Genomic DNA, 24,316 nt, shown 5'->3' on the forward strand with positions numbered 1-24,316 from the left:
AGACGTACGACTACATCAACCGCGTTGTGCTAATGCTTCCGCTTCCGGTCTACGAGGGTACGTAGACAACACTCTCCCCTCTCGTTGCTATGCATCACCATGATCTTGCGTGTGCGTAGGAAAAGTTTGAAATTACTACGTTCCCCAACACACACTTCCATTCCTTTTGCCACACGATATATGTTGTCGAGCTCAAGGCGAGTCTGTCATCCTTGTGCTAGCCCGACCTCTTTCTCGTTCCAGTGATGCTGACCACAAACCGGATTATCTCATAATCCTTGTTGCATGGCCATGCTTATCCTGGTCGGATCACACGAGGGGCCCAGAGTATATCTCTCCTGATCGGAGGGGCAAATCCCATCTTGCTCGACCACGTCTCGCAGCATGGTCCTGGACAAACCCGAAACCTACCTTTATAACTACCCAGTTACGGAGTAGCGTTTGGTCGGCCCAAAGCAAGTCTGTCACCATCCCGAGTACATGCGTCAGCTCAGGTCTTAGAACATAGAACATATGTTGTACTAGAGACTCACAGATGACATATCGCTGCGTCTCATAGTTGGGTCTGTCCGACTTGGACCTTATCTCGACTCGGATCCGACTACGTCGAATCCGACCAGATCCTTCCAAGTCCATATTATCCGGTTAGCATCCAATGCTCCATGGCTAGTGAGACCAAGCCATCGACCGTGTCATATGCTAGTCTAGTTGGCTGCACGTCCACACAACCCTTTCGACTAGGGACCTTTTAGAACAGTCATCATACAATGCATAGTCCCATAAACAAGTCACATACTTGCTGATACACATCATTGATAATGTCCAAGGACTATCTTTATTCATAAATACATAGGAAATATCATCATACATGATTGCCTCTAGGGCATATCTCCAACACTTGATACTTTAATGCCATGGTTGGGTTTTACCTTAATGATCTTTAGTAGTTGCGGATGCTTGCTAGAGGTGCATATGATCCAAATAGAGAAAGTATGTTAGCTTATGTCTCTCCCTCAAATAAAATTACAATAATGATTACCGGTCTAGTTATCGATTGTCTAGGGACAAATAACTTTCTCGTAATAAAAAGCTCTTTACTAAAACTAACTTAGTTGTGTCTTTATCTAAACAGTCCCTACTTTTTATTTACATGCTCTTTATTATCTTGCAAACCTATTCAAAAACACCTACATAATACTTCTAGTTTCATACTTGTTTTGGGTAAAGCGAACGTTAAGCATGCGTAGAGTTGTATCGGTGGTTGATAAAACTTGAGGGAATATTTGGTCTACCTTTAGCTCCTCATTGCGTTCGGCACTCTTACTTATCGAAAGAGGCTATAATTGATCCCCTATACTTGTGGGTTATCAGGACGCACTCTCCCCGCTCGTTGCTATACTTCTCCTAGATAGATCTTGTGTGATTGTAGGCAATTTTTTTGAAATACTACGTTCCCCAACAAATGGAATATGTTATGAAGATGTGTTTACCTTTTTTTGTGGAGGGTAATCTATTCATGCGGTGTGTTCTACAAATAATAGAAATAAACCTCACACAATTCCATCATGTATGAGCCCACATATATGGAAATATATGGTTAGCACATTGGGACGGTGTAGGCCTATGTATGTTGCGTTTGAGTCTAAGCCCACATCACCAAAAACTTGGCCGAGGTTCGTTTGTACATCTAACCAAGATTACAAGAATGCATTGGCAGTGGGAGGAGGGGAACTGACAAGCCAAAAAAATGAAGACCTTTTGAATATCACAGAAAATTTGAGGTACATATTGTTATGATTATAAATAGTTTAGACACATAATATATACTACATGACTAGTCTCCAAACGAGCATCACTTCGTGAGAATTTGTGGGACCACTAAATTATCCTCGATATCAACCAATTCCAGGTGTGTGGTCCGAGGGGATGTGCTCACATATGAATGTGTATGTATGATAGTCCACATGCATGTGTGTATATTTCATTTTTTAACTATAGGAGAAGCCCCCACAATATAATTAGGCATGTAAGAGACCTGAACTCTCGGGGTGAACTTATACATCCACTCCTCTAAATTTGTGTCTGTCTATCACACAGTTTTATTTTTATCGTTAGACTAACACATGCTATCAGGTGGACACCATGACATGGCAAAGCAAGCGCACCCATGTCGCCCGACGCCCTTTACGTTACTGTAATGGTTAAAGGAAGGTTTGGGGAAAAAAAAGAAGACAAGTTGAGGAAAACCCAATGAAAAGAAGACAAGTAAGAGAGCCAGACGAGATAATGGTAATATACTGGGGTTATTTTGCGGTGGTAATAAGTTACAATGCATCAATCCACCTAATTTTTTTACGATGAATTAATCTCAGTTATTTTTTCTAACCCCGCAAGACTAAAGACATATTTGTTGCATTATGATTGAATAAACATACCGGGGCTCGGTGTAATAAGAATTATTTGTAAATCCGTCAGACTCATCTTCCCCATGGCTGGTTTAGAGAATAATCTCTTCACAACAACATCCGCAGACATACATCGGTTGCCACACTACAACATCCGCATATCCAAAATGCACTTCATCTGCATCTACAGAATTCGGCCTCCACATCCACCACCAAAGCATCACCCACTAGCCAGGAAAGCACATTATATTCAGACAAGCTTAGCCCCTTATCTCCTATCACAAGACCCAACTTACAACTTAACAAAGCCCCATGTCAGTCAGTATGCCTAATAACAATAACATTTCCCAGCCATAGAGAACGGGCAGAACCATCAGAAAAGCAACACGCCTCACACCCCCACTTGATCAAAAGTCCGGTCACGGCTCACTCGGCTCGGCTTCGTCTCTTATTCCAAAGCCATTTGTTGGGCTCGCGAGAAAAGCCGCAGTCGGAATAAAGTTGGCTAAGCGCAAGCGCGCGCGCCAATATTAATCGGCCCCCTCCCCCTCCACTTCCCCCCAACCCCCGGCCCTTTTACCCGCCTCCCCACCTTTGCCCACCGCCCGCCCTCCTGCTCCCTCCCACTCCACTCGCAGGCCCCCGCCCGCCGCGCACCGAGAGAGCGAGGAAGGAGGGGGGCTCGGCGCGGCGCGGCGCGGCCATGGCCGACGCGTCCGCCTTCCCCTACGGGCTGCGCGTCCTCGTCGTCGACGACGACCCCACCTGGCTCAAGATACTCGAGAAGATGCTCCGCAAGTGCTCCTACGAAGGTTCGAATCTTCGCCTGCTTTCCTCCTCGGGTTCCCGATCGGCTTGGCGTGGCGGCTACGCCGTCGCCTCCCCATATGCATCCGTCCGTCGCCCATGCGTGCCTGCTGCTTGTTTAAATTACCCAGCGAAATCGGTTGAGAGTTGAGACTAATCGCTATAATCAAATTATTGTGTGCGTGTGCGTGTGCGTTCTGGGATTGAAGTGGACTTTTCGGACCTTGTCGATCGAATTTAGGCTGTCTGGGGAACTTTCTTTCATAGATTTGTATCATCCAGCGGTTTGCCCGCTTTTGGATTCCCCTTTTGTGTCTGTTTTTGCTTGTGTGTGTATGTGACTGGTTGGTGTCAACCGTGAGTGACTGAGTGCGAGCAGCAGAGGCCTTGTCCATCAAACCCTTTTTGGCTAAAAAATTTGTATAGCGAACAACATATGCATTTCGAGTCTGTGTCCACTTTTAAGTGATGATGATTGCTCAATAATTCAGATGGATATCTTTTTCTCCGCAGAGGGGTTGGTATCACTGCTGCATCAGTTTTGTTTCTTTGAGGTGCTGCGTAATTTGCTTTTGAGGCAACTCCTGTGTAATTTACCAGGAACCACACATTAAAATTCAGAGCGTGTAGTTACTTCCGACGATATCTTCTTTGCGGCCTTTCACCATTTAGGTGTTATATTTCCGTGACACCAGTGACTGGGGACTTTGAGGGCTATGTAGAAAATTCAGTTTTAACATACAGTACTTACCTGTCCTTTTGGTAGACCTATTGCCAATCATCACCTACTGAGTGGTCAGTGTTCTTAACTAACTTAACTACCAATCTATTAGCCTCTCTGTTTTGTGTTTTGCGCCAGCGCAGAAACCATTTTTATGCCTCCCTATTTATGTTAATAGTCATGATTTTTGTGTGATGAATGATGATGAGTTATCTGTTTATCAGTTAGACTAAACTAGTTATCTACCTGCAGTTACCACATGCGGCCTAGCTAGAGTTGCTCTTGAAATTCTCCGGGAGAGGAAAAACAGGTTCGACATTGTGATTAGTGATGTCAACATGCCAGATATGGATGGCTTCAAGCTTCTTGAACACATTGGACTTGAGATGGATCTGCCTGTTATAAGTTAGTATCCAACACCAAACCCCTGCAATTTTCAAAGAAGAAATGATATTTTTATTCAGTTTGAATATCTACTCAAAACTGCCAAACTGCTCCATTCTGTTTTCACAGTGATGTCCATTGATGGGGAGACAAGTAGGGTGATGAAAGGTGTGCAGCATGGTGCTTGCGATTACCTCCTTAAGCCTGTTCGGATGAAGGAACTCCGGAACATTTGGCAACATGTATACAGGAAGAAAATGCACGAGGTTAAAGAGATCGAAGGTCATGATAGCTGTGATGATCTCCAGATACTAAGATATGGTTTCGAGGGATTTGATGAGAAGGGCCTATTTATGACAGTTGATTCCGATCCCACGAGGAAGAGAAAAGACATGGACCACGGAGATCAGGACTCCAGTGACGGTGCTACTGCTAAAAAGGCTAGAGTAGTCTGGTCTGTTGATCTGCATCAGAAGTTTGTAAATGCTGTGAACCAAATTGGATTCGACAGTGAGTGCTCTCTGAAATATCAGTTACCTTCCTATATATTTATCAGTTACCTTCCTATAAATTTATCAAATCAGCATGATCCTCATTCCAAAAGGGCAATGCCGTCATTTTGCAGAAGTGGGGCCGAAGAAAATATTGGACCTGATGAACGTGCCGGGCTTAACAAGAGAGAACGTTGCTAGCCATCTTCAGGTATGACATGATGTTCAAATGGCAAATTTCTATGGTCTCTTTTCTTGAAAAAGGAACCGAGTTCATAAAGAGGGCGTTAAATCAGATTTTTAATAAAATCAAGAAAGTTTGTATACAGGACACACTAAATTCAGATAACTGCACCATGACTTTTCTCCAACTCCCTATACCTGGTGTGTCATGACAAATTTGGGCAACTTTGAAACTCACAAATCAGGCGTATGAATAGCAGTAAAATTGGAATTTATAATCTGATGCAGGTAGTTTCTCGTGCAATAAAGGATCACCTTTTTAAAATAACACAAGATCACCTTTGTCAGAGTTCCCCCTAGAAGTAAGTGAAAGGAGATTCTTGGTTCAGTAAATGACACAAAAAGGGATGTTATGGTGTTGCAATGAGTTCCCGCCATGTGCATTCTTTCCCTGTGCCATGTTCATGGGTTATGACAAAGCTCCTATTTGATCATTGGTCGAGCTACTGTAGGAACATATACTTTCTGAGTAGCTCCCTTGTAAAAAAACTTTTTTGCAGTTTATATTAACCTGAATCCTTACCTTTAACTGTCAAATATCACATACTCAAAATGCATACAAATTCATGTGAATTCTGAAGCACTTACCCAACACTCTAGAATTCAGGTAAAATCATTGTATTCCTGAAAACTAAGGAATGGTTTTCTAGTATTCATCAGAAGAAAATTCGTTGTTAATGCAGAAATATCGCCTATACTTGGGGAGGCTGCAAAAGCAGAACGAGGAAAGGATATTGGGCTCTGGCAGGCAAGATTTCAGCACTAAGGGACCATCATCAGAGAACCTTAACCTCAGAAGCTCCTTCCAAGAGCAACCAAGCAACACTTCCAGTGGATATCCGCATGCTTCCCAGAAGATACAAGGCCAGAGCAGTTTGTCAGATTCTCAGTTAGAAGAAACCAAGCGCACAGTCCCCTTACCGGCGCCAGATAGAAGCATGAATTCTGTAAGTTCAGCTGCCGAACCTCAGAATGTCGCCGGTGTTTCACCAATAGGCGGCGTGCTGTCGTTCAAAGGTTTGCCAGTGAATCAGGACAGGAAGCCATCAGAAACCATGATACTGGAATGCCAGGCCTGGACTGGAGGAGTGCCAGCAAAGCAGTTCATGCAGTACCCAAAGCACAACCATGCACGCTGCGACTTGTTAGGGGATTATGCATGCCTACCAAAGCCAGACTTGGAACACCCCACTGCTCCTGGCCATTTGTTTACCCCACCGCCGCTTATCTCAATGAGTTGCAGTACGGAGATGGACGCCAGAAACTTCTCAGATGTGAAGCCAGCCCTTCTTGACTGCATCAAGTCCTTCTCCCCGGCGTTGACATGTACAGCTGATTCGGTTTCTGTTCAGATCAGTGACAGTGTTGTGACCGCAACCAATGCTGCTGACCGGAAGTTTTCCAGTGTGGAAGGTTTGCCTAGCACTAAAGATTGTTACTTCGGCCAGACGAGCAACCAAGGCTCCTGGCTTCGTTCGCAAGAGGAGCCAAGCATCATATGCGGGGCGGATTTTGCTTCTCTGCCCGAGGATCTCCCCGGCTACCCACTTCAAGGAGGTGTCTCCTTTGAGAATGTAGGGCTGAGTAGCATTGATTTGTTTCACTACAACGACGCGATGATACTATCTGGGCTACAAAGTAACTGGTATGATGATCAAGACCACTTCAGCAGCGAAACGACGGACTACCCGTTGATGGATGGATGCCTCTTTGCATAATCCCCCTTCTGTTCGGCCATGCCGTTTTGCGAGGAGAGGATGGTGTTGTTTGGTATGTCTCCATATAGCACCTCTTGTAGGGCTGCAGTGTTCTAACTTGATCCTTTGGTGGAAGGATCTAATTGTAGTAACTCCACTTTTGATAAAAATGTCTGTATTATAGACCGTGGCATGGTATAATCTATAAATACTCTTCGAGGATCTCTCAAAGTATATATATGGAGACTGTCGAATATTTGCTTTCAGAGCCAGCACTGCTGTAGATTTTCGCTCTGATGCAGCATTGCAGACTGTGTTTGCTATTGCCATTGCACATCACAGGCAAACATAACTTCTACTCCCTCCGTCCCACAAACGATCTTATATTGTGGGACGGAGCGAGTAAGTTTCTGGTTGGTCAGACAGGTTTCTTCTTCTCCCCCCGAGGGCGCGGAGAAAGTTACTACTGATCTAACACAAAAGAATTTCTTGGGTGGGGTAGCGGTTAGTAGACTTTGATGCAGTATGATACAAACCAAAACTAATCTAGCATCTGCAAAGATGAATGAAACAGTAGAGTTGCAATCATAACCAGTTTGCATCACAATTGCACTGGAACTCACTTGCTGCTGCACCAGCTGAACTGTCTGCCTCCGGCCAATCTGAGTGTGCTTCCATTTGACTCTGTTGTGATGCCAAAAGTATGAACACTCCGGAGTGAATTTCGGTGACTGAGAAAATCATGTAAATTATACCCAAATTAGTGTGATTATTATTTGTTAAACACCCCGTTTATCGGTTGATTTATGTAAGGCGTCCACAAGTTTCAAGGTTTACGCATTGGCCGACAACTAGATTTTTACTACTCCCTCTGTCTCAAAATGTTAGTGGGCAAAAACGCCTTACATTTTAAGACAGAGGGAGTATTTAATAAAAACAATTTTGCTACCGTAGTGATTTTGTAACTGCGAACAGGGTGTAGTATTATCACACAAGCTTTGAACCTTACCCAAGACCAGCACTGCCTTTTGACTTTTTAGGGGGTTTACGTAAACCGGCCCGGTTGGCGTACTCCTGAGCACCCGTCGCCTTCCGTCAGTACACGAATCCTTCAGGCCTTCAGGGTCAGAGGCTCGGACACAAAGCAGCGAGAAAACGAAGGTAGGATCCGGGCGCGAGATCCGCCACCCCACCACCAATGGCGGCGGCCGCGCTCCTCCTCCTCCTGCTGCTGTGGCCGGCCGTGGTGTATGCCGCCGGGGAGGGGCGGCGGCTGCACACGCTCTTCTCGGTGGAGTGCGGCGACTACTTCGACTGGCAGGCGGTGGGGCTCCTCCACAGCCTGCGCAAGGCGGGGCAGCCCGGCGGCGTCACCCGCCTCCTCAGCTGCGCCCCCGACCAGCTCCCCTCCTACCGCGGCCTCCGCATCGGCCACACTCTCCAGGTCCCCTCCTACAGCCGCCACCCCCGCACCGGCGACTGGTAGGTAACTCTCGTCGCCGCACGCACATTCAGCACGCGTGCTCCTCTCCTCCTCGTTCCCCATTTGTTCCACTTTACCCTGCGCCCGGCCGAAGCTGAAACTTCTGGGGTTAGGATTTGAGACGGACTGAGAAATTAGTTGCGGACTGCTTCTGCATTTGGAATTTATAACGCTTGATTTGGGTGAGGTGCTTGATTTGGCAGGCCCTTCTTGGAGTGAACTGATTGGGGCATGGATGAATATGAATACGAGCTTCGAAGATTTCCTCATTTGGAATGAAAGTGACCTTGGTGTTCATTTTCCGTGTGCAGGTACCCAGCCATCAACAAGCCTGCAGGGGTGGTACATTGGTTGGAGCACAGCCCAGAGGCGGACAACGTCGATTGGGTCGTGATCTTGGATGCAGACCAGATTGTTAGAGGCCCGATTATCCCTTGGGAACTCGGAGCAGAAAAAGGCAAGCCTGTTGCAGCTTATTATGGGTATGGTTTCAGTCAGCAATTTAGAATTGATGATCCTTCTGTCCATTTTCTGCTTAGTATGGTAATGTGGAATTGGGCGATGGTAGTAAAATTAGTTACTGAAATAGTGCTGTACCACATCAATAGTTTAGACATTGGTGACTCATCCTTCCTCGCAGAGCATACCTTTTGTACTGAGTGTCACTTGTTAACTCAGGTTCATATCATTGTCTGACTGGAAGTCTGGAACTCAGCCTCCGATTTATCTTATTTACGTATTCTCTTAACTAGGTATTTGAAGGGTTGTGATAACATCCTTGCACAGTTGCACACTGCACATCCAGAATTTTGTGACAAAGTTGGTGGAATTCTGATCATGCATATCGATGACTTAAGAGCTCTAGCCCCTCTGTGGCTGTCAAAAACTGAAGAAGTGAGGCAAGATAAGTCCCACTGGTCAACTAATATTACTGGTGATATATATGGCATGGGGTGGATCAGTGAGATGTATGGGTACTCATTTGGCGCTGCAGAAGTAAGCTCGATTACTCTTCTTCACTGTATTATGCATTGTGAAAGCAAATATTTCCCGAGTATATTTTATGTGGTTTTACATATTACCTTCATTGTATAATACTATAATCCTCTTTGACAGGTAGGTCTAAGACACAAGATAAATGATGACATAATGATCTACCCAGGCTATACTCCAAGAATTGGCACTGAGCCACTTATCCTGCACTATGGTTTGCCATTTAAAGTTGGAAATTGGTCCTTCAGCAAGTTAGAACACCATGAGGATGGTATAGTTTATGACTGCAACCGCTTATTTCCTCCACCTCCATTCCCTAGAGAGGTAAACAGTCTTCCTAACCATATTTTGGGATGTTCTCACTGGTAGGCAGTGGCTAGCTATGCTGTATGTGACTATTTAATGTTACTAACTTTATATAGGTTGAGGTGATGGAATCTGACCCAAATGTGAAACGGGCCTTATATCTAAGCATCGAGTGCATTAACACATTGAACGAAGGGCTTCTTTTGCATCACACATCTGTTGGCTGCCCGAAACCACAGTGGTCAAAATACTTGAGCTTCCTTAAAAGCAAAAGGTTCTCAGAGCTTACAAAACCAAAGTACTGGAACAGTCTAAAAGTTGAAAACAAATTGACTGTACAGCATGTTGCATTGTCCAAAAGCAGACATCCAAAAATACACACCCTTTTCTCAACCGAATGTTCGTCGTATTTTGACTGGCAAACTGTTGGGCTCATGCACAGCTTTCGTATAAGCGGTCAGCCTGGTAATATTACACGCTTATTGAGTTGTACAGACGAGGAATTGAAGAATTACAAGGGCCGTGACCTTGCTCCCACACATTATGTTCCATCTATGAACAGACACCCACTGACAGGGGACTGGTATAAACTTCTGGCTTAATAATGCGCTCAAAACTTTTGCTCGGTACATAATCTTTTACTTGTTCTTCTTAGGTACCCAGCAATTAATAAACCAGCAGCAGTTCTCCATTGGATTAACCATGTGCAGACTGATGCTGAGTTCATTGTTATCTTGGATGCTGATATGATCATGAGAGGTCCCATCACTCCATGGGAGTATGGTGCAAAACTTGGTCATCCTGTTTCAACTCCCTATGAGTAAGATTCTTATGTGGCGCTGTGTTATTTGCAGCATGTGTTGCTGTGGTTTAGTGATATTACAGTTCCTGTTTACCAGATATGTTGAGAGATGCTTCTATGCATCGACTCCATGCTGAGTTTGCACAAATCTTAGTGCACATCTAAGAGTTCGTTGAACCAACTTACCTCTTGCGTACTTCAAGATTTGTGCAAGTCTCATTGCAAAGTTGAGGCAGTGATGCATGTAATTACTGCATATGAGAGAACCATGTACTAATATCATCCTTTCTGTTTGTCAGTTATCTCATTGGGTGCGATAACATACTTGCAAAGATACACACTCGCAATCCATCTGCATGCGAAAAGGTTGGTGGTGTCATTATCATGCATATTGATGATCTCCGACGTTTTGCTATGCTGTGGCTGCACAAATCAGAAGAGGTTCGTGCAGACAAAGATCACTATGCGACAAACATTACTGGTGATATATATGCCTCTGGCTGGATAAGTGAGATGTATGGTTACTCTTTTGCAGCAGCCGAGGTATGTGTAGTGGTTTATCTTTTCCCCTTTTGTCCTTGCAACTGCAAGCATATGTCTGCAACTGGCTGCATCGCATTAGAACTTACTGGCTATATTGAATCATTTTAAAACCTGTAGATGTTTACATCAATGCAAATATGGTGCTTGTAACTGCTAGAGATAGTCTATGGAAAGCGTGCACTAATAAGTTCTAGAAAGCTAGCATGGTTAGCTTCAGTTGGCAGTTAGATCTCTCGGTGTCAGTAGAAGTTCGAAAGCTAGTATGGATAGCACCAGCTGGCAGTTAGCATTCATAAGTTCTAGAAATCTAGTATAGACGATGAACTATAAGGGCTATGATCTTGTCCTTCTCTGCAAAATTGGTTTATCTTGCTGCTTGACAGTTTCTTCTTCACTTGTCATGCAGCTTAACCTGCGACACATCATAAGGAGTGACATATTAATATATCCAGGCTATGTTCCTCTGCCTGGAGTAAATTACAAGGTTTTCCATTATGGGCTGAGATTTGGTGTTGGTGATTGGAGCTTTGACAAGGCAGACTGGAGAAACGCTGATATTGTAAACACATGTTGGGCCAAGTTCCCTGAACCACCTGATCCATCTGCTATCACGAAAGGCGATCAAAATGCACGGGAGAGGGATCTTCTCAGCATCGAGTGTGGCAAGGCTTTGAACAAGGCCCTATACTTGCACCACAAACGCCGAAATTGCCCTCGACTAAGCACCACCATAGGCAGCATCTCGAAGAAAATTGAGGAAGTTTTAACCTCCAATAAATCAGAGAGAGTTACACAACGGTCGTCCACAACTACAATTGGACGAAATGTGGAGCACATGGATGTGACCAGGCAGCAGGCTGTTGAAAGAGCCACAGACACTGTATCACGTGTACATGGATCAAAGAGACTAGCCAGATCATCAAAGATGTGGATTTTTGCTGTTTGGGCAACATCTGTAGTAGTTTTTTTACTGGTAATCTCGATGTTTTTCTCGGATCGAAGGAGAAGTGTTTCGAGACCTAGGGCTTCCAGAAGCCAGAAGGCCCACAGCTTGACTATAAAACAAACAGTATGATCATAAGTTTATTCCTTTGCCAATACAGACATAAAGGGGGTACAGTACAAGGAATCTATAGGAAAGAAGAAGCCGGAGCTGATTAACCATGTGAATTCCTTATTTTTGACAAGTTTTTTTAGTGCTATTAGCAGATTTTGTTGCAACTACTGTAGCTAACGCTGTTATGTTCAATTCCTATAGGTGTTTGTTTAGCTTGGTGTAATTGATATGCTCTTGTATTGTTTTCCCTAGTCAATTAAGGTGTCTGTGTAGAAAATTGTATGTGATTAACTAGCATACGGATAGAATAAACATTTTGGTCACAATCCCTCTGGACTGCTATACAAAATTATATGTGTTTTCAAGTTTTTGGTCACACAATCCCTGTAGCACAACCGCTCTGTCTTCAAGTTTTTTTTCCACATCTTTAAACGACAAGTATTTCGTAAAAACATCTCCAACAACTTCTCTTTCCTGTCCTTACTCTTAGAATTGAGCCAAAAAAGCTAGTCCAACGACTCTCGTTTTCCCAGTAAAATATTGGTGATAAAAAACGCAACCTCCACGTAGAGAGGGGGTCAGGAAGAGCACAACTCCCTCATGTGAGGGGTGTTGCCCTTCTCACAATACCACCCAAACCGTGGGCCCATATGTCACACACCGCCTTCCCATCCGTCATCGCCGTTGACTAGCGCCGCCGTCCGCCAGAGAGAGAGGCATGGTGTCATACAAGACTTCATTTATCTAGATGTAGACCCATTTTTGCCTCGGGGTGCGTTATGTTACGGTAATATATTATGTCATCACAAACATCTGTTTCTCCATTAACTACTTGTCACATAAGCAAATTTGCCTTGATATGCGTTGTGTTTTTTTTGAACGTAAATAACTTTATTCCTTATATAATAGCCATGTCATTTACAATATGTGGAAGAATAAAGTCAGGGGGATTGGAGTCCCAAAATTCAGATAAACCAAGGCTAAAGCAGTGCTTTGCTAAACAATCAACAACAAGATTGGTTTCCCTTCCACAATAAACAAAGCTGACATTTGAAAAGTTAATCGCCAGCAGACTAGTCTCGGTGATGATTGGCACATCGGGACCCATGTAAGCATCAAGGTATGAAACTGCCTCCAATGCATTTAAACTATCTGATTCAATGATTATATTGGAGCACCTGAAATTAGAAGCCAGAATAAATCCATACCGAATAGCTTTTATCTCTGCCGAAACCACTGATGCAACATTAATTTTGTTAATAGCTAAGTTACTCTCACTATGACCAGCTTGAGGAAGATTTACTGGAAATCTGTTGAAGATTCTCTTATAGAAATAGCATAGCAAGTTAGCAAAAACACCCCAGAAAAACTAGTGATTGCGCAAAAACGAGTCTAATTTTGTTTTTTGAGCAAGCAAAAACAAGTCAAGGAAAAACAGAGTAAACGCCTTACGCGAAGCCCAGCCAAAGGCCCAGGTTACCATCTCAGCCCAGAAGCCCAACCAAAGGCCCAGAATACCCCACCCGCCGTCAGCATATTCTCCCTCGGCTCTCCTTTCCTCACTACCAGTCGCCAGTCCACTCCACACGGCGGAAACCATTTCGAAACCCCATCCCCGAAAATCCCCCGCCCCCCCGAAAACTTTCCCGCTCGACCCCCCCCCAAACCCTAGCCGGATCTCCCGCCGGCGACGCCCCCGGCGGCCGGCGAGATGCACATCAAGGAGGTCTGCCTGGAGGGCTTCAAGTCGTACGCGGGGCGGACGGTGGTGCCGGGGTTCGACCCGCTGTTCAACGCCATCACCGGGCTCAACGGCTCCGGCAAGTCCAACATCCTCGACTCCATCTGCTTCGTGCTCGGCATCACCGACCTCCGCGCCGTGCGCGCCGCCTCGCTCCAGGAGCTCGTCTACAAGCAGGGCCAGGCCGGCGTCACCAAGGCCACCGTCTCCATCGTCTTCGACAACTCCGACCGCGCCCGCTCCCCGCTCGGCTACGAGGACTCGGCCGAGATCACCGTCACGCGCCAGGTTACGCATCCCACCCCCCTGCCCCGACTTACGCTGCCCACCTGTCCTTTTGACGCCTCCCTATGCGCGTGATTGGGTTCCGTGGGAGAATTTCTGAAGGGGATTTAGTGCGTCCCTTACACTTCTGTCCTTAGTGGTTCGAATTTGACGCTAATTGTTGAGTCGGGAGTTGTTGTCCGTCTGCCTGTTGGTCCTCGAGATCGTGATACTGACTGGAGGTGGATTTTAGAAAGGATTTTTAGGAGTTTTGTACTATGGATATGCTCTAGATTTAGGTCGTTGTGGACTTTTGGCATTCCAGTATTTATGCGCAAGAATGTTTTCCACTAACAGGCAATAACGCCTTGTCAAATTTTGCAATTAATTCACTTAATTATGATGGATCTGCTTTAACTGAAGTTGCTATCTGCAGTTTATTTATTTTTCGATTAGATTCTTAATCTTTGTAGTGTTTCTATTGTGGACCATTAGTGCCTCCAGCTTTACTGAATACTGACAAGCTACTCTTGTATCTGTAGATTGTAGTTGGTGGACGGAACAAATACCTTATAAATGGCCATCTTGCACAACCTTCCCGGGTGCAGACTCTTTTCCACTCTGTGCAGCTTAACGTGAACAATCCCCATTTCCTAATTATGCAAGGACGTATTACGAAAGTGCTGAACATGAAGCCTCCAGAAATTCTTTCCATGTTGGAAGAGGCAGCCGGCACAAGGATGTACGAAATGAAGAAGGAATCTGCTCTGAAAACACTTGAGAAGAAGCAGAACAAAGTCGAGGAGATCAATAAACTTCTTGATGATGAAATCCTTCCTGCATTGGAGAAACTTAGAAAAGAGAGGTGCCAGTACATGAAATGGGCCAATGGTAACACTGAACTGGATCGACTGAAAAGATTCTGTATTGCATATGAGTTTGTTCAAGCTGAGAAAGTGCGAGAAAGTGCACTCAGTGATGTCAAACAAATCCAGGGAAAGATTGTTGAACTGGATGAAAGCACAGAAAAGCTAAAAGCAGACATAGATGAAATGGACAAAAACGTAGCTACCTTAACTGCTGAAAAAGAAGCCAAGCTAGGCGGTGAGATGAAGGTTTTGTCAGAGAAAGTGGATAAGCTCTCACATGCACTTATTAAGGAAACTTCTCTGATGGATAATCAAGAGGAAACTCTAAGGTCAGAGGAAAAGGCTGCTGAAAAGGTAATGCATTATTTATTTTCACGTCCCTCAGTACCCATATTTATTCCAAAATACTTACAGTGTGGCATATATGCCATCTGTTTATAGATCCTGAAGAACATTGAGGACATCAAGAGATCTATTGTTGAAAGAGATGCTGCTGTAAAAAATGCAGAGGACGGTGCATCTGATATGAGTAAGAGAGCAGAGGATCTGACAAAGGAGATAGATGATAGCGAGAAAGAATATCAGGTATGCAAACTTTTGCAAATCATAGAATGTATAAACTGACAACTTGACTTTGAGTTCCTGGATACTAAATTCTACTTTACACAGGGTGTGCTGGCAGGAAAAAGCAGTGCGAATGAGAAGAAATGCCTAGAAGATCAACTTAGAGATGCAAAAGCTGCTGTTGGAGAGGCAGAATCTGGACTAAAGCAGTTGACGACAAAAATAAGCCATTCTGAGAAGGAGCTGAAAGAGAAGAAAGCTCAGATGAAATCCAAGCGTGATGAAGCTACTGCAGCTGAGAAAGAGCTGAAAGCTAGGACAAAAGACTTGGATGCTATCAAGGCATCCATGGGGTCTATAAATTACGAAGAGGGCCAGATGGAAGCTCTGCAAAAGGTATGCAAAAAAGATCATTTTCCTGTGGCATAAACGGTGCATATTACTATTTTAGAAGTTCCTTAACAGGTAGGCAATGTTTGGGAACTGTTTTTCATCACTCTGTGTTCTTCCATCATTCATAGGATCGATCAACAGAGGTAGAGGTGGTTCAAAAATTGAAGGACAAAGTTCGTGCACTTTCTGGTGAGCTGGGGAATGTGAACTTCAGCTATCAAGATCCTGTCAAAAAATTTGATAGATCAAAAGTCAAAGGAGTAGTTGCGCGGCTTATTAAGATAAAGGATAGCTCCACGGCAACAGCATTGGAGGTCTGTTTCAGCAAACTCCTCATTTTTGTTTTGAAGTTGAGTTCCCCTTTCAGTGAAGGAACTGGTTTGGATGCATCAGTTTAATTCCTAGTCAAATTATGCAGGTTGCTGCTGGAGGCAGGCTATATAATGTGGTTGTTGACACAGAAACCACAGGAAAGCAGCTCCTACAAAACGGAGGGCTCAAAAGGAGGGTGACCATAATACCGTTGAATAAAATCCATACAGGCACTATACCTGATAGAGTCCAGCAGGCGGCTCGTAGAATGGTCAGTGAATGTTTTGTTTTCATTCGTTGGATATAACCTTTTTGCTGACTTTTGAGAATGTTATACTGATTTGTATGTATGTAGGTTGGAGCTGAAAATGTAACATTAGCTCTAGAATTGGTTGGCTATGACGAAGAAGTAAAGGTTAGTATTTTCATCCTATGATTGTATAATTTGTATTAGTTTTTACAGTATTCTGCACTATGTATATGCCTTGTCATTCATTATATCAACAATCTTAAATTTTGAAGAGATTCCTTATTGCAGAATGCTATGGCTTATGTCTTTGGCTCGACATTTGTATGTCGAAATATGGAGGCAGCAAAGGAGGTAATGTAGCTTTCTTCAGAAATATGTTCTAGTCATTCTAGTTCTAACTGAGTCTGCCTATCCAAGTATAATATATGTTCAGTGTTGGTTCTTACTGAGACAGTTGATTCTCTTGTTATAGATTGCCTTCAATAGGGAAGTTGGCAGTACAAGTGTGACTCTTGAAGGTGACATTTTCCAGCCTAGTGGGCTATTGACCGGAGGCAGTCGCAGGTAATATTATGTCACATTTCACATTTCACTTGGTGTTAATGCTTGCATCTGATTTATTTTCAGATGAATTTTGAAATGGGTGTTCCTTTCCTTTGCCTTCCCTGTTGTTTTGGATCATGTAGTACATTTCTTTTATCACCCCTCGGCTTTAAAACTGTCAAAGTAGCCCCGAAGGAATTGACTACTGTTTAAATAACCCCCGAGACGGTTTTGGCACTGTGGTAGGTGACATGGCTGAGGAGGTGGTATATCACCTCCACATCATGTAAAATGTTAGGAAACAAAATAAGTCAGGAAAATCAGTTTACTTTTAAATTGGATTTACAAAAAGCCTGTAATTTTAATAATTTTTAAAGGATTCCAAAACGGAAAAACTATACTTTTCAAATTGTTTGGAAATATGAATTGATCAGATTTCTGATTCTGGAACAGATTTCACCTGTTCTGTTGAAATTTCAAAATCAGGAAACAAATGAATTTCTTTTGTCATCCTGGGAATTTGTTTCTAAAATAGGAATAATTTTACCTGGGCCATTTCTTTTACCTGTTAGCTTTTTAGATGATGTGGCGGACAAGTAGGCGCCACATGCTGAATTGTCAACCACCCCGCCTGTCGTGGTGGTAAAACCACTCAGAACGATATATTTTGGGATCATTTTAATGGTATTCAACTGCTTAGGGGCTGCTTAGAGGGTTTTGAAGCTCAAGTGGTTATGTTGACTTGGCCCCAAAACCTCAGGGGGGTGATCTAGACTTTTTCTAAAAACAATTATTTTTCCTTAGCATTCTTAAGGGGCTCTAGGGTAGGCAGACATGTTCATCAGGCCTTATTTCTTTGGTACTGGTTGGTCATAGTCAAAATTTCGAGCAGATATTGGGCATCTTTGGCATCTTATAGTTGTATTTTCTGGAGACAAGCTAGATTACTTTCAGAAAACAAAACAAGTATACTGGATTTGTTCTCATTTTATCTACTAATCTGATGAGATAAACACTACAGAGGTGGTGGGGACTTGCTAAGGAAACTCCATGAATTAGCTAAAGCTGAGGCTGATCTCTCTGAACATGAGGACAGGCTCTCTGTTATTGAACAGAAGGTATTCACTTAATGCAATGCCACTACATGCTATCCTGTTTTCTTTTGAGTACATATGTATTTATAGTACTCTTCATGATCCGGGATCTTCTTATGTTATGTGATACTACAATATTCTCTACAAACCACATTTTGCTGTTAAATATCTGCCTTCATCTGTGAACTGAAAGTTTGTAAAACTTTGGTTTTGCAACATAAGAAATAAATGGCATTAGCATGTATACACGATGGTCAAGAAGGAAAGTGAATTTATGGTGCTACCAATTAAAATCTAATTGATCATGTATTGTACATTAAACACACATTAGTTTTTGTTTGTTTAGTACTGATAATTATCTCTCTTCATTGGTATAAACATGTTATACATTGGCATCATAACATTGGTTAGATTGATTCTTTTTAATGGAATGCTTTACAATTGTCTGATAAGTAGATATTTTGATTTACCTTGTTTTGCAGATTGCTGTACTCCTGCCTCTGCATAAAAAGTACGCTGAGTTGAAATCTCAGTTTGAACTCAAATCATATGATCTGTCATTATTTCAAAGCAGAGTTGAACAAAATGAACATCACAAGGTATAATTATTTTTATGCCACCAATATGGTTACCTTACCACATTCAACTTCAAATTGGATCAACAATTGTTCTATTTGTACTTTAGTTAGGTGAACTTGTGAAGAAACTTGAGCAAGAACTCCAGGAATCAAAAGAAGAATTGAAGGAAAAACAAGTGGAGCATAAAAAATGTGTATCCACTGTTTCTGATTTGGAAAAGACAATTAAGACTTATGGCAGTGAACGTGAAGGTAGGCTCAAAGCTCTAGAAAAAAAGATAAAGTCACTGAAATCGGAAATGCAGGCCATGTCGAAGCAATTAAAGGTTGGTTTTCTGACTCTGTTTTTGCCATAGGTGATTTGCATTTGTCACTTGCAATATTATCTCTGGAGTGTTACCGTGTTCAATAAGATGTTCCTCTTCTTTGTTATCTGGAGTTAACTTCTAGCTCTAGAATGATTTCTTTATGGTCAGTAGTGTTCTTTTATAGGATTGTCCTTTTCTTTCACGAATGGATTGTCTGGTTGTTTTATGACATGCATATTCTGTTAGATATAGATAACTGAGATACTTTCACTAGTCTGCTTATTGTTAAAGATCATAAATTCCATTGACTGCCATCAGTCAAACACAAGCTCCCGCTGTAGATGCGTGTAAGTTTGCAGGGTACCGTCCTGTTATTGGTGCAGAATCAATGTTCAAAAAAGTGGAAAGCGTAAGGCCAGCATTGGACGCGCTTAAGCACGCTTAAGCATTTTCTAAAATTGGCCAGAATTTGACTGTTTTTGAATAATATGCACAGGAAAATAGGAAACATAGCACATAGACAATTGAAATAGCATCTAAATTGCAGTTCATACCATAGCAAATACACGTCACTCATCTGGTTCACACAGCAAGCAAAATAACAACTAAAATGCAGTTCAGTTCAAATAGATATAGCCTAATAGAGATCATGCTGCCAGAATCTGAAGGAAATAGTTCCCGAACGGACCCTAATAATAAGATAAATGGCATATTGCCATTATTGCGCAAGCAGCCAAACAGAAGTAGTTCAAAAACAGCCAAGTTCTGTCCATTTTTTTTAAAATGGATTAATCTACCACTTAGGCTTTCTTTAACACTGTGCAGAATATATTTGGACTATAGTGTGCCTGGTTACTACTGAGTTTTATGTATGATATTATGTTCACAACTTCATTGTGAGTTTTAGTTCAGTCCTGAGCATTAATCCCAGCAGTTTAATGAATAACATATCTGTTGTTTCTATGTTTGCTTATCCTGATTAGGCTTATCAAAGCGAGAGGGAGAGGCTTATTATGGAGAAAGATGCAGTTGCTAATGAACTTGCTTCGCTTGAAGAGCAATTGATAACTTCGAAAGCTCAGATTACTGCGCTGTCTGAAACCTGGGGCACACATAAGAGCAAGGTAGTTCAATATGCGGTGTAATGGCTTATTTGTACTTAACTACCAGCCGTTACATTTCATTTATTAAAGTATTTCCCTTTGTTTCACTGATCACATGCAGGTTGCTGCCACAAAGCTAGAGTATGACCAAGCTGAATCTGAGCTCAACATTGGTCGCTCCAAACTGAAGGAATGTGACTCACAAATAAACAGCATCTCCAAAGAGCAGCAAAAACTTCAGCAGCTACTTGGTGATTCGAATGTCGAAAGGAAGAAAATGGAAAATGAGGTACTTATTGGGTCTAATCTCTGGTGCATATTTTTGCTTTATAACTGATTTTTTTCAGTATTGTACTTATTGGGTATGTGGTGCATATTTCTACTTTATAACTGATGTTTTTTAATACTGTTCTGATTGTGTAGATGGTGAATATTTCTGCTTTTATAACTTACTGTTTTTTAACTTCTTAATATATCATACAGGTTAAGAGGATGGAGATAGAGCAGAAGGATTGCTCTTCAAGGGTTGATAAGCTAATGGAGAAGTACAGTTGGATTGCAACTGAGAAACAATTGTTCGGAAAAAGTGGTACAGATTACGACTTTGCATCGTGTGAACCACACAAGGCGAGGGAAGAACTTGATAATCTCCAAGCTCAGCAATCCGGGTACATCTTTTATCTAAAAAAAGTGAAATAAGGAAAATTGCAAGTACATCTAATGTTTCTGGATAGTTGTTCTCTTATCAGCTGTTAATTTTCAATGCAACGAACTGACTTATTACTTCACTGTCAAATGCAGTCTTGAGAAGAGGGTCAATAAGAAAGTTATGGCAATGTTTGAGAAGGCAGAGGATGAATACAATGATTTGATATCGAAGAAAAATATTATCGAGGTAGGTCTTGCACATCTAAATTTCTTGATAACCTGGGATTGATTTTGGTACCAGCATGCAATATACCTTTTGTTGTCATCTTCAGAATGACAAGTCAAAAATCAAGAAAGTGATAGAAGAGTTGGATGAGAAGAAGAAAGAGACCTTGAAAGTTACATGGCTCAAAGTTAACAAGTAAGTAACCTTTCTGTAATATTTCCCAGCAGATGCACCACTGCATGAATATTGCTCATACTCTGTAATGATAGTATTCTCTTTACTCACAAATGTACAAAGTTAACTAACCTCTGCTCCTGTAGGGATTTTGGGTCTATATTTGGTACTCTTCTACCTGGTACAATGGCAAAACTTGATCCTCCTGAAGGTGGTACCTTCTTGGATGGTCTTGAAGTTCGGGTGGCATTTGGAACAGTCTGGAAGCAATCTTTGTCTGAACTTAGTGGAGGACAGCGGTCCCTTCTTGCTCTTAGTCTTATTCTGGCGTTACTTCTTTTTAAACCTGCGCCGCTTTACATATTAGATGAGGTATGTCTGCATGTGATTTTGTATTTAAATTGCTTACCGGTTACCACCATCTCTAATCTGGCTGGTCATACTACAAACTAGCATAGTCAATTAAGATTAGCAAGACTGTTATGCAGTGTTCCTGCAAATCACATGACAGATTTTACAGAGACAGTTCACTGAAACTTAAACAAAATGAGCTTCAAGGCTGGCTGGAACTTGATCTGTCTTATGATCAGGCATTTTATGATGTTTGGATTTTGGAAATGATCAGTTAACAGTTAAGACTAAAACAACTAGTCCACCGGTCTGAACATGATTCCATGACACCTGGCTGCCAACATTTAGTTTGCTGTTTTATATTTTTCTAGACTGTGGTAGAAAGTATACCATGGTATGGATTGGGAAGATTGATAGTTTGATACTGCATAGACTCCATAGTGCACCATTGTATATTATTGTGACGTTTGATCTCCATTGCTTGATACAGTGGTTCTGATCTAAACATATGGTGTGATATGGACCTAAAACTTGATTATTACCAACACTAGCTTGCAAAAATAATCAGGCCAATATTTTTCATTTTATGCTCATATGGATAGACTGGTTTATCTAGAAGTCCCTCTTCTGTCTAGTTGGAACCTTTGTTCCTGGCATGCCACATTTGTTGTCGATGTAAATTCTTTAGTTTGAGCAAGATGATTCTACCATGTTTCTTTTTTTTAGTCCCATATGCTCCAGGTTTGAGGTATTTGCAAGTTGTTTTGATGTACAGAATAAAAAAACAAATTAATAATAATGTTCCTTTTCAACTGATCTGGATGTCCCTGTACTGCAGGTTGATGCTGCCCTTGATCTGAGCCATACCCAAAACATTGGTAGAATGATAAAGGCACATTTTCCACAGTCCCAGGTAATCTTGCTCCTCTAGATGGTGCAATCCTGTAATGACTCATGTTCAGTTACCGTCTGTATGTGTGTGTTGGGAACATTGTTTCATCCTTTCAGTTGACAATTCAAATTTGGTCATTGCAGTTCATAGTTGTGTCGCTAAAAGAGGGTATGTTCAACAACGCCAACGTGATATTCCGAACGAAATTTGTGGATGGGGTGTCCACTGTGACACGAACAGTCCCTTCGAAACAGAAATGATAGACATGCTTTGTCTGAAGGTATGCTCTCAACTCAAAATTAGGTTGTTTACGACTAAAGGCTATAATCAAATAACGGCTTACCAATTCCTTATTCAGAGATGGCTAATTCAGGGACACGACTGTGAAGAACTCTTTGGTCATGGCAATCAACAACTAACCGGCTTCCAATGTTCTGCGGTAGTTGGATTCGCTACAAAGTCTCAAGCCCCTCACTTGTAGGCTATTGGCATCACAATATGTTTGCAAACCTATGTACTAACTCAATATTAGAACATGTCGTCATGTTGATGTATATACATTTTTTCTTCTGTGTATCTTGGCCTGGTGGCGTATTATTCAACTCTATATTTGTAACTGTTTGTCTGTCTAGGGTCTACTCTGTGTGATACTCAAAACACTTATACTATTCTAGAGCTAGCTGTTTCCTAAATGGGTGCCATGGCTTCTTTTAGCAGAAGCAGGGTGTTTTATATTCTACCAGAAAAAAAATGGTGTTTTATATTCAAAGTAATAGTAGTCATTTGAAGGATACAAAATACTCCCTCCATCCCATAATATACTAGTGCTTTTGACAGTACACTAGTGTCAATATGTCTTGGGACGGAGGGAGTAGCACTTTGGAAGGTCACCAAATCGCAAATAACGGCTCTTTTGACTACCATCCAATACACTGCGACTGTGCAAGGCTGGCTCGTTCTTTGCCAGATCTGCTTGCCTGTCGCATGCATTGCCGCAGACCAGCGCGTGCTGCAGGAAGTATAAAGGCCACGGCGAAAACAATTGATCTCCTGAAGGCATTACTAGCCCGGGTTGGACACTGAAAGTGTTGGTGAGATCGTGACAACTGACAATCCCATCATTTCCGTACAATCACGTGGTACAGATTATATGAAGCACAAAATAGGATTCTAGGAAGCACGCGGCACAGAAGTCATGAACTTTTTTTTTCTGAAACGGAGGCAAATTTTTTGCTTCATCGATTAATTAAGAAGAAGAGAACTGTCCAATTAATTATGAAAAATCAGGCGAAAGCCATTACAAACGTACCACAGACGAACTACTCATATGACATGAAACCCCACAACGACACATACGCCCCTTCAAACTAACAACAACCAACCTCGACATTGCTATCACGCCAAGTGATCCAAGAAGAACACCTCGACACAAGACATCATGCTCCTCCCAAACCACAAAGGCAACCCAGTCCAAGAGGACGAGCCGAGAGATCGGAGATCATCCATCAATCAAGCACATTCGTCTTGCCTATGGCACCACTCTTACCTTTGCCGACCTTCTTTGATTTGCCCTTTATTGGTGTCCCAGTTAGGAGGCAAGCAATTGACCTACCCAAACCAGGTCTAGCAACCTTCACGTTGGCAAGCAAGTCACAAAACTCCTTTGCGAAGAAAGCATTAGAATTTGGAGCAGGTGCCGACACACTTGACTCGATGGTCATGCCACTCACAGGCACCATTTGCTCGATGGTCACATGCACCACTTGCTCGATGGTCATGCCACTCACAACCCCACGCTGGCAAGCAAGTCATGAACTTGGTATGGTTTGGTACCTCCTGCATGACTGAACCATCAAACTCTGCATGATCTGAGTGTGATGATAAAATGAACGGCATGCCAGCTCATATAAATAGCAGGATGTGGCTAGGTCTCAGTCGACTAAGATTTAATCAAGTCTCAGTCAATTAATATATGTAAGAAAGAAAAAAGAAAAAATTTCACGGATCTTAATGTAAGATCTCACTAATATAACATTGACTGAGACATAATCAAGTTTCAGTCGACTGAGATTTA

At 42.4% G+C, this 24,316-nt stretch overlaps 3 protein-coding genes across 5 annotated transcripts; all 3 read left to right on the plus strand.

Moving 5' to 3' along the window:
* Nucleotides 1–2,966: 2,966 nt before the first annotated feature.
* Nucleotides 2,967–7,014, plus strand: LOC125545472 (two-component response regulator ORR26). Its single transcript, XM_048709419.2, has 5 exons — nucleotides 2,967–3,217; nucleotides 4,186–4,338; nucleotides 4,447–4,827; nucleotides 4,943–5,019; nucleotides 5,735–7,014. The coding sequence occupies exons 1-5, from the start codon at nucleotides 3,109–3,111 to the stop codon at nucleotides 6,767–6,769; spliced, it is 1,755 nt and encodes a 584-aa protein (XP_048565376.2). The 5' UTR covers nucleotides 2,967–3,108; the 3' UTR covers nucleotides 6,770–7,014.
* Nucleotides 7,015–7,824: 810 nt separating this feature from the next.
* LOC125545473 (peptidyl serine alpha-galactosyltransferase) lies at nucleotides 7,825–12,264 on the plus strand. Of its 2 annotated transcripts, none has more exons than XM_048709420.2 (8): nucleotides 7,825–8,230; nucleotides 8,543–8,713; nucleotides 8,984–9,227; nucleotides 9,348–9,548; nucleotides 9,647–10,113; nucleotides 10,186–10,350; nucleotides 10,632–10,875; nucleotides 11,282–12,264. In XM_048709420.2, exons 1-8 carry the CDS (start codon nucleotides 7,947–7,949, stop codon nucleotides 11,948–11,950), a joined length of 2,445 nt encoding a protein of 814 aa, XP_048565377.2. In that variant the 5' UTR covers nucleotides 7,825–7,946; the 3' UTR covers nucleotides 11,951–12,264. The 2 variants fall into 2 exon arrangements, with proteins under 2 accessions (XP_048565377.2, XP_048565378.2); XM_048709421.2 differs by having other exon boundaries at nucleotides 7,839–8,234.
* Nucleotides 12,265–13,533: 1,269 nt separating this feature from the next.
* Nucleotides 13,534–22,880, plus strand: LOC125545475 (structural maintenance of chromosomes protein 2-2). Of its 2 annotated transcripts, none has more exons than XM_048709422.2 (21): nucleotides 13,534–13,961; nucleotides 14,480–15,160; nucleotides 15,248–15,391; nucleotides 15,476–15,766; nucleotides 15,892–16,077; nucleotides 16,182–16,346; nucleotides 16,431–16,490; nucleotides 16,614–16,676; nucleotides 16,798–16,889; nucleotides 17,890–17,986; nucleotides 18,445–18,561; nucleotides 18,648–18,866; nucleotides 19,832–19,972; nucleotides 20,073–20,240; nucleotides 20,435–20,619; nucleotides 20,753–20,846; nucleotides 20,932–21,020; nucleotides 21,146–21,371; nucleotides 22,189–22,263; nucleotides 22,386–22,522; nucleotides 22,601–22,880. In XM_048709422.2, the coding sequence occupies exons 1-20, from the start codon at nucleotides 13,644–13,646 to the stop codon at nucleotides 22,500–22,502; spliced, it is 3,528 nt and encodes a 1,175-aa protein (XP_048565379.1). In that variant the 5' UTR covers nucleotides 13,534–13,643; the 3' UTR covers nucleotides 22,503–22,522; nucleotides 22,601–22,880. The 2 variants fall into 2 exon arrangements, with proteins under 2 accessions (XP_048565379.1, XP_048565380.1); XM_048709423.2 differs by having other exon boundaries at nucleotides 22,616–22,880.
* The last annotated feature ends 1,436 nt before the right edge of the window (nucleotides 22,881–24,316 follow it).

Source organism: Triticum urartu, chromosome 3A (assembly GCF_056163025.1).
Source record: "Triticum urartu cultivar PI428250 chromosome 3A, HENAU_Tu73, whole genome shotgun sequence".
NCBI lineage: Eukaryota > Viridiplantae > Streptophyta > Magnoliopsida > Poales > Poaceae > Triticum > Triticum urartu.